This window comes from Carcharodon carcharias, chromosome 7 (assembly GCF_017639515.1).
Source record: "Carcharodon carcharias isolate sCarCar2 chromosome 7, sCarCar2.pri, whole genome shotgun sequence".
Classification (NCBI taxonomy): Eukaryota; Metazoa; Chordata; class Chondrichthyes; order Lamniformes; family Lamnidae; genus Carcharodon; species Carcharodon carcharias.
The window spans coordinates 110,501,085-110,521,109 of NC_054473.1; the positions used below are offsets into that span (position 1 = coordinate 110,501,085).

The 20,025-nt window shown below is 41.9% G+C and overlaps 1 protein-coding gene across 2 annotated transcripts in view; it reads left to right on the forward strand.

The window, feature by feature from the left end:
- Positions 1–1,091: 1,091 nt before the first annotated feature.
- il34 (interleukin 34) overlaps positions 1,092–20,025 on the forward strand; it is a 47,054-nt gene continuing 28,120 nt past the window's right edge. The window contains exons 1-2 of one of the 2 annotated variants that reach the window (XM_041192102.1): positions 1,092–1,178; positions 12,431–12,548. In XM_041192102.1, coding sequence (XP_041048036.1) covers positions 12,509–12,548 — 40 coding nt within the window. In that variant the 5' untranslated portion in view covers positions 1,092–1,178; positions 12,431–12,508. Of the gene's footprint in view, positions 1,179–1,216; positions 1,330–12,430; positions 12,549–20,025 lie in introns of those variants that run through there. The other variant, XM_041192101.1, reaches the window with a different exon arrangement.

Here is a 20,025-nt window from a genome sequence, read left to right on the forward strand (position 1 = left end):
TTTTTTCCCACTCATTTAACCTGTCTATATCCCTCTGTAGACTCTTTGTGTCATCCTCACCACTTGCCTTCCCACCTATTTTTGTATCATTCGTAAACTTGGCAATAATACATTCACTTCCCTCATCTAAATCATTAATATATTTTGTAAATAATTGAAACCCCAGCACTGATCCCTGTGGCACTCCACTTGTTACAGGTTGCCATCCTGAAAATGCCCCCCTTGTCCCAACTCTCTGTCTTCTATTAGTTAGTCAATCCTTTATCCATGCTAACATACAACCCCAACATCATGGGCTCTTATCTTATTAAAAGTAGCCTTATGTGCAGTAACTTATCAAATGCCTTTTGGAAATCCAAATATATGACATCTACAGGTTCCTCTTTATCTATCCTGCTTGTTACCTCATCAAAGAATTCTAATAAATTTGTCAGGCATGATTTTCCCTTCATGAAGCCATACTGACTCTGCTTGATTATATTATGTACTTCTTAATGCTCTGCTATTACATCCTCTATAATAGACTAAAATTTTCCCAACGACGGATGTTAAGCTAACTGGCCAATAGTTACCTGTTTTTTGTTTCCCTCCCTCTTTGAATAAGGGCATTACATTAGCAGTTTTCCAATCCTCTGAGACTTTTCCAGGATCTATGGATTCTTGGAAGATTACTGCCAGTGCATCCACTATCTGTGCAGCTACTTGCATTAATATCCTAGGATGCAACCCATCAAATCCAGGGGACTTACTGGTCTTTAGCCCGATTAGTTTCCCTAGTACTTTTTCTCTAGTGATAGTTATTGTATTTATTTCCTCCCCCACCTTCCTTTTGCCCCTTGCTTAGTTAGTATTTTAGAGAGAGAGAGAGATACCTTTGAATTAAGCAGATCTGGCAGCCCTGCTTCCGAAATGACAGCACATTTCTCCCACATGGAGCAGATGGTGCTAGTGGGCAGAGAGGGACACTTCGGCGCAGGCGCAGAGCGCTATCTTGCCCCCCCCGGACTACAATTCCCGGCGTGCCGTGGGGGTGACGCGTGCCCAGTGGCACCAGTCGGGTGGTTCCGAAATGCACGTGACCAGGTGTGCAGCGAGCCGGCAGCTCCAGCAGAGCAGATAGTGAGAGCAGCAGGAGGAGCGCTGTCCAGCAACATTTGCAGCTTAAAGGAACAGGGAAAGTAAGTGAATTAAGCACTGTACTGGACTTGCAAAATTGCAACCTAATTAACAACGTTCCCTTTTCAAATAACAAGTTCTTTTTAAAGAAAGAGCAATGACTGCATCTTTGGATGGAGCACCTCTTGAATTGGGTTTTGCAATCTCATTAAGGTAAAAGCGTACAGCGCGATTTTACGATTTAAGCAGTCGGGGCAAGTTGCATGTCAGAGCAATATCAAACCCAGATTCTCGACGAGAGTTTTCATTCGGGCTGTGCAGGATTTCTTGAGAAAGTGTATTTACTTCTGTCTCCAATCTTGCTTCTTGCGTGTGGGAGGTTCGTTAATTATTGCTGGGGTTCCCTTTTCAGCCTGTGCTGTTTAAGAAGACAGCACCTGAAAGTCTTTGGAAAATGGGAGCGTTGAATTTCCATTTAATGCCTGCTGTTCTAGTGCAACCGTCTAATTGAACAGTCCAACTGTCACTGTGATCTGCTAGCATTTTTTTCCAATTCAGAAATTTCTACTTAAAGTTGCATAAAAATGAAATGCGCTGTTAATTGTTTGTAGCATGTGGGTTCCAGCGAATAATTCAAATTACAAAACAAAAACAGAATTACCTGGAAAAACTCAGCAGGTCTGGCAGCATCGGCGGAGAAGAAAAGAGTTGACGTTTCGAGTCCTCATGACCCTTCTTCTGTCGAAGGGTCATGAGGACTCGAAACGTCAACTCTTTTCTTCTCCGCCGATGCTGCCAGACCTGCTGAGTTTTTCCAGGTAATTCTGTTTTTGTTTTGGATTTCCAGCATCCGCAGTTTTTTTGTTTTTAATTCAAATTACAAAACAATTTAAGGGTAATTAAATGGAATTACAATGTACTGTTAATATGAAAGAAAGCCATGGTGGAATGCTTAATTTATCTTTACAGTGTCACTTTCACCGAGTTTCTCAGCCCCATCCTGATCTGAGGTGCGAGTATAAATTACACTTCTTGTTTTGTAAACTTTGTTTCTCGACTGCCAAAGTAATGAGGAAGTTTACCTGTATTAAAATTGCCGCAGCGTGGCAGTGTTGTGCCTTCAGGCAAATTCTGCCAGGAGCTGCTAGCCTATCCAGCGGCATTGCTTACAGTAAGTGGCAGGATACGGCGCCAGTTAACCCACCGCGTGTACGATGAGCAGCCAAACGTGTTCAGTTGGATAGCCCTTGGGGTAACAGTTGGTGTTAAGCTAGACAAACCACTGGCTTTTTCACAACGCTCTTGTGGATGCCCCAAACTGAGACATGAAACGCGATGCCTTCTTTTCAACCTGACTAGTTAACCCACATATTTTGGTTAATAAAATAAATTAACTGAAATAAAGACAGAAATTGCTGGAAAATCTCAGCAGGTCTGGCATCTTTGCAAATAGAAACAAAGTTAATGCTTCAAATCTAATATGACTCTTCAGAACTTTGCTTACCTCTTTACTGGATAAAGTAGATGGGGAGAAGCTGTTCCCATTGTCAGAAGGATTGAGAAACAGGGGGCACAATTTAAGGTTAAAAGAGGTAAAAGCGATGTGAGAAAAAAACTTCTTTTTACAAACAAGTGGTTTGGGTCTGGAATGCACTGCCTGAGAGTGTGATGATGGAGGCAGGTTCAGTCAAGGCATTGAAGAGAGAATTAGATGATTATTTTACGGGGAGAAGACAGGAGAATGGCACTTGGTGAAATGCTCATTCGAAGACCCAATGCAGACATGATGGGCTGAATGGCCTTCTGGGCTGTAAAATTTCTGAGATTCTGTGATATTGCTTGGTGTGTAGTGAGCCTACAACTGCAATATTGAAAGTAGAGAGTGTAAACTTGAGCATGTTCTAGATTTCTGAAAAATAACACTTTTTGAATTTTATTGCAATAAGGCAATAAAGTTTGTGTCTTGTAATCATATCCCTTGAAAGTTACTATTGTCTTAAGCAGCTTTTTCTCCCTACATGATTTGGTCAGTGGTACGTCTTGCCAGCTGGGTCAGAGAGTTGTGAGTTCAAATCCCATTCCCAGAGACAGGGGAGATGCCCTGGTCACCATTTATCCTTCAACTGATGTAATTGAAACAGATAGAAAAGGATAAATGACCAGACTGATTGTGGGGCCTTGCTGTGCGCAAATTGGCTTCCATGTTTCCTAACAGTAAATAGCGACAGTACTTCAATTTTGAGTTAGCTGTGGCACCCTGAAACCATGCAAGGTGTTAGATAAAAGCAAAATACTGCTGGAAATCTGAAGCAAAAACAAAAATAGCTGGAAAAACTCAGGTCTGACAGCATTTGCAGAGAGGAATACAGTTAACGTTTCGAGTCCATATGACTCTTTATCAGAACTAAGAAAATATAGAAATGAGGTGAAATATTAGCTGGTTGAGGGGGGTGGGACAGATACAGCTGGATAGAGATGTTAGATAAGTACTTTCTAAGGTAATAAATGTAATTGTGTTAATAAATATTAATAAAGTGTTAATAAATATTAGCACTTACATTGGAATTATCAGCAATTCCAATTAAAACGTTTAAACTTCAGCATTCAGTGATGAATTTAGTTTCGGATTCTGCTTTTGAGGTTTAATCTAGATACAGGGCTTGTGCCAAAGGACTGGCGAATTGCAAATGTTGCACCCTTGTTCAAAAAAGGGTGTAAAGACAAGCCCAGTAACTACAGGCCAGTCAGTTTAACCTTGGTGGTGGGAAAGCTTTTAGAAACAATTATCCAGAACAAAATTAACAAATCCGTGCTGGATTTCCTTAAAGGCAAATTGTGTTTAACTAACTCAACAGAAAATTTCAAAACTGAGATTATGAAGTGTTACAGGACCAAGGAGTGTATATAGGGTTTAGTTACAGATAGGCCAAGGTCTCACTTGAAAGGCTGGATAGGCTCAAGCAGGTGAATGAACTAATCCTGTTCCTATATTACTTCTGAGACTTCTATAACTGAATTATGTACTCTGGTAATGAATTATCTCCTCAAAGCATTTTGCTGCCTGGCAAGAATGCAACCTGTTGTAGTGTTGGCGTAAAGAGTGACGTATTAACAGCTGCAGGTTTGTGAATAACAAATGCCTTTTTAACAAAGAATTACTGCATGGACGATTTTGTGCTGTGTTCATCATGAAGGCATTCCAAGTTTAGGAAACGAGTTGTCTAGCCAGGCTAACCAGGAAAGTCCCACATTTAACCCCTGCTCTGTGCTGAGTTACTTAAAAGAACCCCACAACTGTCATAATTTTAAGTGTTATATTTGAGATATAACTCTAAATATCAGGAATCATACCATTAGCTCTCGAGAGGTTTTATATTAAGCTAAATGAAACATTTTATTAACTTACACAAGTTAAGTATATACACATGGCTACAATGACTATGATCATAACTTTTAACACATTTCCAAACTAATCTCCATTAAGGCAACAGCAATCCATAGACTTAACCAGACACCAGGCAAAGCATTTTCACCTTACAAATTCAAAATGAGGTTATTTTGACTTTGGTTCCTGTGGAGACAGTTGGAGGCTTACAGCTGCTGTTGATCTCACATTGCCTTTGCCCCGCACACACAAAACTGCTGAGATTATACCTAGCACAGCTCATTGAATGTAAATTCTCATTGTATCACCAACCTCTGAACTAAACCTCCCTAACAATAAAACCCCTTTCTTAGTACCAATTTTATTAGTAATATAAACATATTGCTTGGTATCTGCTAGATAGGTGTCAGATTTCACCCCACTTCATGAATGCTCTGTGCAAAAATGCAAATGCACTCTATCTCTCTTACATATCAAAACTAGTACACAACAAAGCACCCAGACTATCTGGCTTTAATCCAATTAAGAAACACCCACAGACTAAACCTCTATTTTAAAAGAAAAATATTTTCCAATATATTAAATACATTAATAGCTTCACGACATCCCCCTCCCTATTGAAAAATGAACCATCATAATTCTAGAAGACGCCTTCATTTTAATAACCCATCTCTCACTATCTCCTATACTTATTACATTATTACATTATCAGATGCATGCATTAACATAATTACAAATAGATTCTTCCAGCAATATGTATAATACATAGATTAAATGGTTGAGATAATAGACTCCATCTGAAAAGCCTTGCACTTTTGTCTTGAAATTTGTCCAAAAACTTCAAAGGATTATGGTCTGTATAAACAATTGTTTCTGATGAGTTGTTTGCAACATAAGTTTCAAAATGCTGCAATGCTAACACCAAACTCAAAGTCTCTTTTTCAGTCATTGAATTTCTTCTCTGTTGTACATTCAGTTTCCGTGAAAAATACCCTATGGTTTTTCAATTCCCGTGTCATCTTCTTGTAAAAGTACTGCCCCAATGCCTATATCACTTATGTCAGCGGCCAACTTGAATTGCTTGGCATAATTGGGTACTGCCAACTGGTGTCATAGTTAATACAGTTTTCAAACTATCGAATGATCTCTGACACTCCAGTGTCTATTGAAATTTCTTGTTTTTTAATAGTTGGTACAAATTTCCAGTAAAACCCACTCATGCCCAGAAATCTCAAAACTCCTCATTTTGTTGTAGGCACTGGGAAATCTATGATAGCCTTGACTTTTGCATCTCTTGGAGGCTCCTTACCATGTCCAATGGCATGGCCTAGATATGTAACTTGTGCTTTTGCAAATTCACTTTTGCCAAGTTCATCACCAAATTAACTTCTGTAGTCGAGTAAATAATTCTTCAGATGCTGTAAATGCTACTCCCACATCTGACTGAAAACGATTAGATCATCAACATAAACCACACAATTGCTTAGACCCGCAATTACTTTGTTTGTCAATCTTTGAAATGTCACAGGTACATTCTCCATGCCAAATGGCATGACTTTAAACTGATATAGTCCACATCGTGTTAAAAAAGCTGCTATCTCTTTTGCTCGCTCCAACAACTGTACCTACCAATATCCTTTTAGCAAGTCAATCTTTGTGATAAATTTTGATTGTCCTACTTTCGCAATACAATCCTCCAACCATAGTATAGGATATGAGTCTGCTTTTGTCACTGCATTCACCTTTCGATAATCCACAGTCTGTGCTCCATCTGTTTTCGGTACCAGTACGATAGGCAAACTCCAGTTACTGCAACTAGACTCAAATTATATCATTTTGAAGCATGAAATCAATTTCTTTTTTGTACTTGTGATAACTTTGCTGGATTTAATCTATAAGGACATCCTATTGAAGATGATATTCCAATACATACATCATGTGAAGCTAAATGTATTTTCCCCAACTTATTTCCACAAATAGGTTTTTGTGACTGCAACAGCTTTTCCAAATCACTTTGACACTTGCTTGGAAGGTAACTCAATATTTCATATAAATTTTCAAGCACCCCCTCATTATCTAATTTGATGAGAGGAAAATCAATTTCAGAGTCTTGCACTTCTACCTCTTTCTCATCATCCACCATCACTAACACCTCTTTTTGTTCCTCATCCCTGTCAAAGTACTTCTAAAGCATATTTACATGACACAATCTCTACTTCTTTCTTCTCTCTGGAGTATTTATTAAATAATTTACTTCACTCAATTTCTTTTCAGTCCTGTAAGGCCCACTAAATCTTGCATTTAATGAATCACCTAATACTGGTAACAAAACTAATACTTTCTCTCCAGAAACAAAACTGTGAATTTTAGCCTTCTTGTCTGCTTTCACTTTCACCATTTGCTGAGATATCTTTAAATGTTCGCTAGCCAACTCACATGCTGTCTTCAATTTTTCCCTGAAATTTGATACGTAATCCAGCAGAGTAGTTTCTGAATTTTGACCCGCCAATTTCTCAAGAATCAATTTCAGTGGTCCCCTTACCACATGACCATAAACTAGTTCAAAAGGGCTAAAACCAGTCGATGCATTAGGAGCGTCTCTAATAACAAATAACAAAAATGGGATTCCTGTATCCCAATCCTATGCATAATTCTGATAGTATGCTCTTATCATAGTTTTTAATGTTTGATGCCATCTTTCCAAAGCGCCTTGTGACTCCAAATGATAAGCTGTTGACTTAAACTGTTGATTACTTCCTTAAACAGCTGTAACATTAAATTTGACTCTTGATCTAATTGTATTTCTTTATGTAAACCATATCTTGTAAAAAAAAATTAATTAACCCCTCCATAATCTTTTCAGTTGTAATATTTCTTAAAGGTATCGCTTCAGGAAACCTGGTAGACACATCCATTATTGTTAATAAATACCAATTTCCACTTTTAGTCTTAGGAAGGGGTCCTACACAATCAGTCATGACCCTGGTAAAAGCATTCTTCAAATGCTGGTATTGGGATTAAAGGTGCTGGCTTAATCACTGTTTCTGGTTTTCCTGTTGTTTGACATGTATAACATGTACAGAATTTGACTACATTCTTCTGCAATCCTGGCCAAAAAAAGCCTCTATCTTTTCCTGTGTTTCCTAATTCCTAAATGTACACCCCCCCGCCTCCCCCCGTTGGAATTTCAGGAGCAATTCTCAGAATCTCATTTCTATACCCTAATGGGATAACAATCTGATATGCCTCCCTCCAGCTTTAATTTGCTGAGACATGATCTGACCTCCATTTTCTCATCAAAATACCTTCCCGAAGATAACATACTGGAATACATTTTGATTCTATTTCTGAATAAGCTTTCTGATATAACTGTTTTAATTGCAAATCACTTTTCTATAATTCCGCTAAACCTCTTTGAATTAAACATTTCAGCTGAAATGTCCTGCATTCCTTCCTCTTGAACAATATTATCAAATAAAGTGCCAGCTAATTGGATTTTGACAGCAGCTTCTTGGCTTTGAACTGCCTGCCCTCCTTGTTTATCTTGTTCTTCCTGATGAGCCTTTGATCTCATTATAACGCAATCGAGGGTGTTCCTTTTGTAACATCTCTGTTGAAAACACTTCTACAGGCTGCTCAACTACCATAGGCATCACCCACATTTGCCATCCAGCTATATCATTACCCAGAATAAATTGAATCCCTGCAAAGGGCAATTTTTCCACCACTCCAACTATAACTTCACCTGTCTTCTATTTGCTCTTTAAATTTACCTTCCACAATGGAATAGATTTAGCATCTCCATGAACTCCACTTATTATTACCTTCTCCTGCAATACTCCCTTGGAACAATCCGAAAATTTCTAAGAGATTTTTCCTGCAATCTCCAGCACTGACTTTGTGTGCCCCACTGTATTACAATGAAAATACCTCAATTTTCGAATGTCACTTCTTTCTTTTTATTCTGAGAAAAATCTTCCTGGGGACTTCCAGCTTCTCCTTCTCTTCCCTGACTACCTGCCTTCCTTTTACCATCCCACTCTTTATCTTTTTCCGGTTTGAAAGTGTGACGAATAAAGGTTTATCTCTATGAACTAACTCATAATCATCAGCTATCTCTGAATTACAGAATCAAATCTCTATTCCTCCACATAAGTTCTCATTACCGAAGGGATTGAATCTTTAAATTCTTCCAAAAGAATGACTTCCCTAAGAGCTGCATAGGTTGTCTCTATTTTTAATGCCCGTATCCACCGGTCATATTTACTTTGTTTTCTCTTTCAAACTCAATATAATTTTGCCCAGGCTGTTTTCTCATATTCCTTAATTTCTGCCTGTCTGCTTCAAGAACCAACTCATATGCACTAAAGATAGCCTTTTGCACCACATCATAATTCACCAAGATTTCTTCTGATAGCATATATCTCAAGTGCTCTACCAAAAACTTAGACTGTAATAATAACGCCCAGTTTTCCTGTGGCCATTTCATCTGTTTAGCTAACTTCTCAAATGAAATAAAGAATGCTTCAACATCTTTTTCCTCAAACTTTGGAAGAGCTTATACAAATTTAAACATATCCGCATTGGGTTCTACTCTGGAGATAAATCCTTCCTCACCCACTGACATCTCTTTTCTAACTGCCAACATTTTCAGTTGAAATTCTCTCTTTCCCTTTTCTCCTTCTTCACCATTGCAATTTCTAATTCCCTTTTAAAAGCCATTTCTCTATCCTTTGCTTCTAATTCAAGCTTTTTTATTTGCAACTGAGGTCTCACTACCTCCAACTGCGACTCACTAGTGTCAGGTTTCACTTCCAACTGTAGATGCTGTGCTATACTTTTAACTATATCTGATTTCCTAGTCCCTGAAGGTAACCCCAATTTTAACTTATCTGCTAACTCTGTTAACTTAATTTTGGTTATTTTCTCCAACCCAATCAGAGTTATCTCTTCTACTCCCAGACAAGTCTTAGCAATTGCCAAAGCCATCTTGCAGTCTCACTACTTCTAAAATACCTCACCAACTCCTGAATTCAAAGTGCCTCTGGTACTCATAACCTTAAGATTTACCAATTCCTAACCAATCGAGGAATTAGAAATATAATTTATCCCAGCAAGAGCCCCCAATAGTTATGTTTGAGCAGTTGGTAAAGCTGAGTTATTTAAGAAAATCCCAGAGGGAAACTTTAAACAACTGTCATAACCTATCATTTTAAGTGTTATATTTGAGATACAACTCTAAATTCAGAAATCAGACCACCAATTCTCAAGAGGTTTTATATTAAGCTAAATGAAACATTTTATTAATTTACACAAGTTAATTATATACACATGGCTACAAATTACTACAATCATAACTTAAATTCCCAAACTAATCTCCATGAAGGCAACAGCAACCCATAGACATAATCAGACACCAGGCAAAGCATTTTCAAAATGAGGTTCTTTTCATTTTTGTTCCTGTGGGGACAGTGGAGGCTTACAGCTGCTTTTGATCTCGCATTGCCTCTGCTCTGCGCACACAAAACTGCTGAAGTTATACCTAGCACAGCCCATTGAATCTAAATTCTCATTGTATCACCAGCCTCTAAACTAAATCTCTCTAACAATAAAACCCCTTTCTTAGCACCAATTTTATTAATATAAACATATTGCTTGGTCCCTGCTAGCTAGGTGTCATTTATCACCCCACTTCTTGAATGCTCTATTCGAAAAATGCAAATGCACGCTATCTCTCTTACATATTAAAATGAGTACACATCAAAGCACCCAGATAGCTGGCTTTATTCCAATTAAGACATACCCACAGACTAAAGCTCTATTTTAAAAGAAAATTATTTTCCAATATTATTATATACATTAATAGCTTCATGACACTCTCTACAACAGATGACCATACAATTTCAATCTTTTCTTGGCTTCAATTCTCTCACAAGCTTCACTGATCCCTGATATACTGGTTCCTGATCTTTGTCCTTTCTCGTTACTCTACACATCCATCTCAGCGTCTGCATTTCATTAGTATCCAGTTGTTGTTCATCCCTTCTTGATGTTGCCCAGATTTCTACACTACATAAGAAGGCTGGTCTCTCAAATGTCTTGTAGATTCTTCTTTTAAGTTCAGTGATACTTTTCTATCACATAACACTCCACTGCACTTCTGCCAAATATTCCAGCCAGAGCATACTCACACTGCTGGCTGGCTAGTCCAACCTCACCATTGGAATGGAGCATCCTCTCTGTTCTCCAACAATCTCTGAGGCTCCTGCTCCAAAGGCATGATCGTTCTCAGCTAGGCCTATCATCGTCCTCTCCTGACCTACATATCTAGCATCATGCTGGCACTGATATTCATATGCATCTTTTTGGTTTGATGGCAGCATCCTGTTAGTGGTGAATACCACTCGTGTTGCTGCTGCATAGCAGGGTGAAATAGCTAGCTTCACCTGTTGCTTAAATTTTTTTAGTGATATATTCAACTCTCTGATGTTATTTACCCAGCGCCAATTTGCACATGGTTTACGTAGTAATCCAGAGTTGATTGCCTTTTGTGATCCTGCTTTTTAATTTGACCATAGCTGCTCAAACTCCACCTGCAGAATCTCATGTCTTGTTCAATTTATGGTTCCCACACAGACCACGGCAACTGAATAATCCTGCTCCAACTCCAAGTTCTTCTTTTCCATCCACAAAGGCAGCCAGGACCTTGTACCTGCTGATAGGGGCAAAAGCTGAGGTTCCTCCAGCACTGCACCTTGATTGCACTTACCTGCCTGACTCTGTCACACTCTTGTCCCTTGTTATAAATCACTGCTCATTCACTGGGCAAAGGAGTCAGCTTCCCTTAACATGGGTTCATTCACATAACCCAGAGAACACAGCTACAAAGTTCCCTCTCCCCCCAAACGTGTGGAAAATTGTTCTTATATATACTTAAGAATAATGCCCTAACCTTTTCCCAATCAGCACAGCTGTTCTCACTTTCAATTAGAGCAAGCGTTTCATTCTGACGGGATTGTAACATTAACATCCATGACCACCACCAGACCTGTACCATCACCTAAGGGAAGGGGTGTGATTGCCTCCTGGATCAAAGTGACCAGGTAACTCTCCCCTTCTCTGATGGCCTTGCAATGTCCGCATTTGAACTCCAGCTCAACAACTCTGACTTAAGTTGCTTGAGATGCAGGTATTTAGTGCAGATGTGCTTATCCAGGATTGTGATGCCCTCCACATACTCCCATGTGCTGCAGTTGCTGTATGACCTACACTGTGATCACTATATAACTTGGTGTTATTTATTTAATTAAGTAGCCTATGTATTTAATCCACATGGCCTATGGCTTTTAGCTTTCTGACTAATTACTTGATCTGGTTTAAGTTATGGATGGTTTGAATCAAATATTGTCATGTAGCACAAACCATGATGAATATTGGAGGTAAATGCAGCACCTCCTTCCCTGTACATCAAATTCTCACTTGCATTAAATTACAAACCTTTCTACTTTTGACAGACTCTGTTCTGTGACCACTTTCTCCCGATCACTTGACACCTGTCCTGGGAGTGTTGGGCCAGTGTAGAGGGAGTTTTACTCTGGATCTGACCCCATGCTGTCTCTGTCCTGTGAGCCTTTAATGGGGACAGTGTAGCGAGAGCTTTACTCTGAATCTGACTGTGCTGTCCCTGTCCTGGGGGTGTTTGATGGGGACAGGGTAGAGGGAGCTTTGCTCTGTATCTAACCTGTGCTGTATGTGCCTTAGGACTGTTTAATTGGGCAGTCCAATGCTTTACTCTGTATCTAACTGTGCTGTCTTAGCCCTGGGATTCTGGTTAGTTTCTCCATTCTCCAGGTCTAATGACCACAGTGTTATAAGGTGGAGCAGTCCTAAATGAACCTCAACTTGCTATTCTAATTTGTCTTCTTGCAGATGGAAGAAGGTTGGCATAAGTGATTGAATGAAATGGTGACAATGTCGTAACAAAACCTGCCACTGGGAATTGCACTTATGACACCGAACATGCTGAGGCACTCCACCGGAGCCATCTGTGAGTGAATATGATTTAATTCTCATTAGCAAGTGGTTTTGGTTTGAAGCCTGGGTCAACTTTGGTAATATTTTGTGAAGGGTCGAAATCTTAAGCAGCATCAACGTATCCTCCTCCCTTTCCAATTCCTACATGATGTGGTCCCCCCTATCTCTGTAATCTCCAGCAGCCCTGTAATCTTCCAACACGTCTGGTCATCTGGTTCCTCTAATTCTGGCCTCTTGAACAAACACCAATTTAATTTCTCTACTATTGGCATCCATGCCTTCTGCTGCCTGATCCTTAAGCCCCGGAATTCGCTCCCTAAACCCTCTGTCTCTCACCTCCTTAAAACCCGTCTCTCTGACCAAACCTTTGTCATCTGACCCACGGTCTCCTCCTTTAACTCCCTGCCGGATTTTGTCTGATCATGTTCCTGTGAGGTAATTTGGCATACGTACCAAATAAAGTGAGGAGAGCAAAATAATATCAAACGTGTTTCTATTTTGTTCAGTTCTCTGCCTAAGGCTAGGTACAACCCACAGCACCACAATATCCAAGATGGGTAGAGCAAGGAAGCAGGTCCCAAATCCACACCAGCCACAACGGGGATCAAACTCCATGCTGTTGGCGCCAATCTGATCCATGCCGGCCATCCAGCCAACCCACCTGCCAGGAGTCAGAGTTGCTGTATCAACATACACGTTTACATGTAGTCCAGAGTTAGGGATAGTAATGGTAGAGACTCCAATTTTCTTTCCATCACATGGATGACCAGGAATCTCACCCACTCTTACCACCTGCCATTGGCCTGTGTTGGAAGGATTTGCAGGTTGACACTCAGCCTGTTTGGCTGTGTTATGAACACAGCTTCCTTAGCCTACAAGTCCTGGAGTGGGACTCGAACCCAGATCTTCTGGCTCGAAGGTAAGGTCGCGACCCACTGCACCACAAGACTTCCCCATTATCCTAGTTTAACAAGCTCATACACCTGCTCTACAGAAATCTGCCTCCCTTCATTGGAGGGGATAGCATCCAATCCCAACCCAGTGACAATATAAAAGCCAATCCAGGGGCAGGAGGAACTGGCAATCTGCGCTGGGTGAGGGATGATGGGCAGTATATATAGCTGGATGGGAGAATAAGACCGGCACTGTTAGTACACATTGGGTGGGAGGGTGGGAGGTGGGGGCGGGGTGAGGTCAGTGTTCACCACAGATGGTGTACACTGAGGTGGTGATGTTTGCCACAGGCATTGTACATTGGGAGGGGGGAAGCGGTGTTCGCCACGGGTGGTGTGCATTGTGGTGTGCTGGTGTTTGCCACGGGTGGTACATACCTGGAGTTTACAATCTGTAAATTGCTGATTCTTTCAGTTTGTCATACAAAATGTAACAGGGTCACCCCTGCCCCACCCCCAACCCCCTTGCCTGCAGACTGTGAACCAGAGGGCAGTCACATTCAGAACACTCAGGGTCTGAGACATATTGGGGACGAACACTTTTGAGAATAATACTGTTTTTAAGAGTGATCGTCTGTTTGAAATTTGGACCTTGAGTTCCATTGGGAGAATCCAGCAATTGACAAGATTGGGCCCATGGTTCACGGTTGGTCTGGTCAGGTTCAGGTGCTCTGTCCTGGTCACATTCCCAGCTCGAACGCACATGGAATGGTTCCACTTCTCTGTGTAGTTACGATGCCCCGAGCCATGTTTTGTTACTGCCAGCACTACCACTTGCCTGACAATAAGTGCCACTGCAGATTGGGCCTGGTACTGCTTTGTTGGCAGTGGAACAAGTGGAGCCTGGCGACACAAAATCAAAGAAAGACTTGCATGTATATAGTGCCTTTCGTAACTTCAGCACATCCCTAAGCACTTTACAGCCAATGAGGTACTTTTTCAAGAGCAGTTACTCATATTACGCAGGAAACGCCAGTTGATAAAAGGTGTTCAAAATCATGAACAGTTTATTGATAGAGTACAGTAAAATCCTAATGAGTCAAATCCCAGGTGATCTGCCGCAAATTTGTGTTAAACTAAGCTTTGTGATAGCAGAGGAGGCCCCATTTCCATATGAATGTGTCTCTCTGTAACTCAATATGCCTACAAACATGGTTTATTTCAAAACCAATAGAATCAAATGCCCAATGAGAACACAGTAAAGCATGGGCTGCGTTGAACCACGTTAACAGAGCTGCTTCAACGCCGGGATATAGGCAGCCTTTCTCACCCGCTTCCTTGCTGAAGAGACTGTGCCTGCTTGTCCAATTGTTCCAAGATATTTGCCTTGTGTTTTATAAAGATGGACAAACTCAATGGTGGAGTTGCCCTGCTCCCTTTTGAAATAGAGCAGTGGAATCTTTTATGTCCACCTGAGAGGGCAGACGGAGCTTCGGTTTAATGTCTCATCTGAAAGACAGCACCTCCGACAGTGCAGCACTTGCTCAGTACTGCACTGGAGAGTTGGCCTAGATTATGTGCTCAAGTGTCTGGAGTGGGGCTGGAACCTTTGATCTTCTGATCAGGTGCTACAAATGAATCAATTGTTGTCTGCCAGCATCCTAAGACACTTTTTTTTATTCATATGCAGGATGTGGGCTTCGCTGGCTAGACCAGAATTTATTGCCCATTCCTAATTACCCTTGAAGGTAGTGGTGAGCTACCTCCTTGAACCGCTGTAGTCCATGTGGTGTAGGTACACCCACAGTGCTGTTAGGAAGGCAGTTCCAGGATTTTGACCCAGTGACAGTGAAGGAACAGCGATATATTTCCAAGTCAGGATGGTGTGTGGCTTGGAGGGGAACTTCCAGGTGATAGTGTTCCCATCTACCTGCTGCCCTTGTCCTTCTAAATGGTATTGGTCGTGGGTTTGAAAGATGCTGTTTAAGGAGCCTTGGTGAATTCCTGCAATGTATCTTGTAGATAGTACACACTGCTGCTACTGTGCATCGGTGGTGGAGGGAGTGAACGTTTATGGATGTGGTGCCAATCAAGCAGACTGCTTTGTCCTGGATGGTGTCAAGCTTCTTGAGTGTTGTTGGAGCTGCACTCATCCAGGCAAGTGGGTAGTATTCCATCACACTCCTGACTTGTGCCTTGTAGATGATGGACAGGCTTTGGGAAGTCAGGAGGTGAGTTACTCACCACAGGATTCCTAGCCTCTGATTTGCTCTTGTAGCTGCAGTATTTATATGGCTAGTCCAGTTCAGTTTTTGATCAATAGAACCCCCAGGATGTTGATAGTGGGGGATTCAGTGATGGTAATGCTATTGAATGTGAGGGGTGTTAGTTAGATTCTCTCTTGTTGGAGATGGTCATTGCCTGGCACTTGGTGTGGCATGAGTGCTACTTGCCACTTGTCAGCCCAAGCTTGGATATTGTCCAGGTCTTGCTGCATTTGGACAGGGACTGATTCAGTATCTGAAGAATCACGAATGGTGCTGAACACTGTGCAATCATCAGTGAACATCCCCACTTCTGACCTTATGATGGAAGGAAGGTCATTGATGGAAACAGCTGAAGATGGTTGGGCCTAGGACACTGCCCTGAGGAACTCCTGCAGTGATGTGCTGGAGCTGAGATAACTGACCTCCAGCAACCACAACCTTCTTCATTTCTGCTGGTTTTCCCCCTGATTCCCATTGATTCAGGTTTTTCTGGGCTCCTTGATGTCAATCAAATGTGGCCTAGATGTCAAGGACAGTCACTCTCACCTCACCTCTGGAGCTCAGTTCTTTTGTCCAAGTTTGAACCAAGGCTGTAATGAGGTCAGGAGCTGAGTGGCCCTGGCAGAACCCAAACTGAGCATCAGTGAGCAAGTTATTGCTAAGTAAGTTCCTCTTTATAGCACTGTTGCTGACACCTTCCAACATTTCACTGATGATCGAGAGGGGTGGTATTTGGCCAGGTTGGATTTATCCTGCTTTTTGTGTACAGGACATACCTGGGCAAATTACACATTGCCAGGTAGATACCAGTGTTGTAGCTGTACTGGAACAGCTTGGCTAGGGGCGCAGCAAGTTCTGGAGCACAAGTCTTCAGTACTGTTGCCGGAATTTTGTCAGGGTCCATAGCCTTTGCAATATCTGGTGCCTTCAACCGTTTCTTGATATCACACATGGAGTGAATCGAATTGGCTGAAGACTGGCATCTGTGATGCTGGGGACCTCTGGAGGAGGCCAAGATGGATCATCCACTCGTCACTTCTGGCTGAAGATTGTAGCAGATGCTTCAGCCTTATCTTTTGCACGGATGTGCTGGGCTCCTCCATCACTGAGGATGGGGATATTTGTGGAGCCTCCTCCTCCAGTGAATTGTTTAATTGCCCACCACCATTCACAACTGGATGTGGCAGGACTGCAGAGCTTAGATCTGATCCGTTGGTTGTGGGATCACTTAGCTCTGCCCATCACTTGCTGCTTATTCTGTTTGGCACGCAAGTAGTCCTGTATTGTAGCTTCACCAGGTTGAGACCTCATTGTTAGGTATGCCTGGCATTCCCTCCTGCACTCCTTATTGAAGCAGGGTTGATTCCCTGGCTTGATGGTAATGGTAGAGTGGGGGATATGGATAGAGTGGGCCATGAAGTTACAGATTATGTTCAAGTACAATTCTACTGCTGCTGATGACCCACAGCGCCTCAAGGTTGCTGAGTCTTGAGTTGCTAGACCTGGTTGAAACTTATCTAATTTTGCACAGTGGTAGTGCGAGACACATGATGGAGCCTATCCTCAATGTGAAGACCATGCTGGTGGCACAGAACTATCACTGGGTGATGGGATCTTTGGATAAACAGCACTTACTAGATGGTACTCCATGTGGACACAGGATTCTCAACAGGCCTGTGGCCTGCATGATCCAAAGGTGGGGTTGCCAACCCTCAGGATTGGCCTGAAGTCTCTAGGAATTGAAGATCAATCTCCGGGACACTGCTGTGTACAGCCCCGGAGAAAAATCACGAACATTAAATTATATATTTTTTGTCATTTCTTTTAACATTTCTCCTTACCAGATATAAAAGTACTGAAAATGGGGAGAAGAAGGCTGTTGAACTGATGATCAATAATCATCAATTGGGTAATGAGTCATCTTGCTTTCCAATTGGTGTAGGAAGGCAGACTGTCACAAGGATGGATGTGTTGGCTGACTAATGGCTGGAGCGTGGGGGGCAAGTCATATGATGAAACCTCCAGGAATACATTTAATCACAGTTGGCAACCCTATACAAGGGGCTTCCATCTAATTGCTGTCCAGGTGATATCTGATCACAGAAAGCAAGTCAGTGCCTGGTAATCCAGGAGGAATTCAGTGTTTTTAATTTGAGCAGAATCCATGATGACTGCAACGTTTGAAGGCTGCTGTGGGTTGTGGCCATGGCTGCTGGATGTCCAGGACCACAGAATCATAGAATGGTTACTGCATGGACGGAGGCCTTTTGGCTCGTCGTATCTGTGCTAGCCCTCTGATACATATCCCGGAGAAACTCCTACAGCAAAAGCAAGGGTTCTGATATTGGGTGCTTCTATTAGCTGCCCGCTGACAGTTCTGTGCCACCAGCAGGGCCTTGAAATATGTATCTTGAGCTGCAGGAGGGCAGCAATTGGTTCATTTGTAGCACCTCTGAGTCAGAGGGTCACGGGTTCAACTCTTTTTATATAGGGTTGCCAACTGTGATTAAGTGTGTCCCTGGAGGTTTCATCACATGACTTGCCCCCACAGTCCAACCATTGGTTGGTCAACACATCCACCCTTGTGATGCACTGCTTTCCTACGCCAGAACCATTGCTGGCTATTCAAACATGGATTCCAATATTGGACCCTTCTATACCCATATAATAAATGCGTTCAAAATAATTAACATCTGTAGCCTGTCACTTCATTTTGCTGCACAACTTTATATGCTGCGGTAGAATGAATCTTGACCCACACACAGGCAAAACTGAGGAAGTTGTGATTTAATTGCACATTGTCTGGGCTGACTGAACATCGACTAGAACCGGATGTAATATTCATCGAGACACCAAGAGAGACATTTGAGCACTAAAACAAAAACAGAATTACCTGGAAAAACTCAGCAGGTCTGGCAGCATCGGCGGAGAAGAAAAGAGTTGACGTTTCGAGTCCTCATGACCCTTCAACAGAACTGAGGACTCGAAACGTCAACTCTTTTCTTCTCCGCCGATGCTGCCAGACCTGCTGAGTTTTTCCAGGTAATTCTGTTTTTGTTTTGGATTTCCAGCATCCGCAGTTTTTTTGTTTTTATTTGAGCACTAGAGGCAGGGCTGAGAAATGATGCAAATTCAGCCTTAGTCTGAGGCCTGTGTTATGGTTGCTTGATGAAGCAAGTTGGTATTGTTGTGCTGGGTGCTGGGGAGAGAGAGAGAAAGAGACTGCAAAGGAAACTAAATGAGCATTTCAAGATTTTGAAGGGAATTGATCCAAAATGATCCAATCAAAGGATCATCCTCCAACATTTTTGCCAACATAAGCATGATGCCACCACCAAACACGTCTTCCTCTCACTATCGGCGTCAGCATTCCATAGGGACTGTTCCCTCCAAGATACCCTGGTCCACTCCTCCATCATCCCCAACACCTCATCCCCTTCCCACAGCACCTTCCCATGCAATTGCAGAAGGTGCAATACCTGCCCCTTTACCTCCTCCTTCCTGTCCAAGGCCCCAAACACTCCTTTCAGGTGAAGCAGCACTTCATTTGCACCTCCTTCACTTTGGTCTACTGCAATCGCTGCTCCCAACGTGGTGATCTCTACATTGGGGAGACTAAATGCAGACTGGGTGACTGCTTTGCGGAACACCTTCACTCAGTCTGCAAGCATGACCCAGACCTTCCTGTCATTTGCCATTTCAACACACCGTCCTGCTCTCATGCCCTCATGTCCGTCCTTGGCCTGCTGCATTGTTCCAGTGAATCCCAATGCAAACTGAAGGAACAGAACCTCATCTTCCAACTAGGCACTTTACAGCCTTCCAGACTTAACATTGAGTTCAACTGCTTCAGACCATGAACTCTCCTCCATCTATATCCCCTTTTTAATCCAATTTTTAAATCTTTATTTTTATTTTTTATTTTTATTTAACATTTTTTTATCCTTTTTCCGCAACCCTCCCTCCCCCCACAGGGCCATCTATCACTTGTTTACATGTTTTGCTTTCACAGAGCACTGACCTTTGTTCTGCTGTTAACACGTTCTGCTTTCTTACCTTTATGCTGCTATCACGTCCTTCTTTAGTCTTTAACACTCGCTTCGTCTTGTGTCCATGACATCTTTGTCAATCTCTCCAGAGTTCCCACCTGTCCCTGACCTTCTATTCTGCTCCACCTGCCCCTCACGCTCTTAAACAGTATAAATTCTATCACATTTCCACTTCTCCTTAGCTCAGAAGAAGTCATACAAACTCAAAACATTAAGCCTGTTTCTCTCTCCACCGACGCTGCCAGAGCTGCTGAGTTTTTCCAGCATTTTCTGTTTTTATT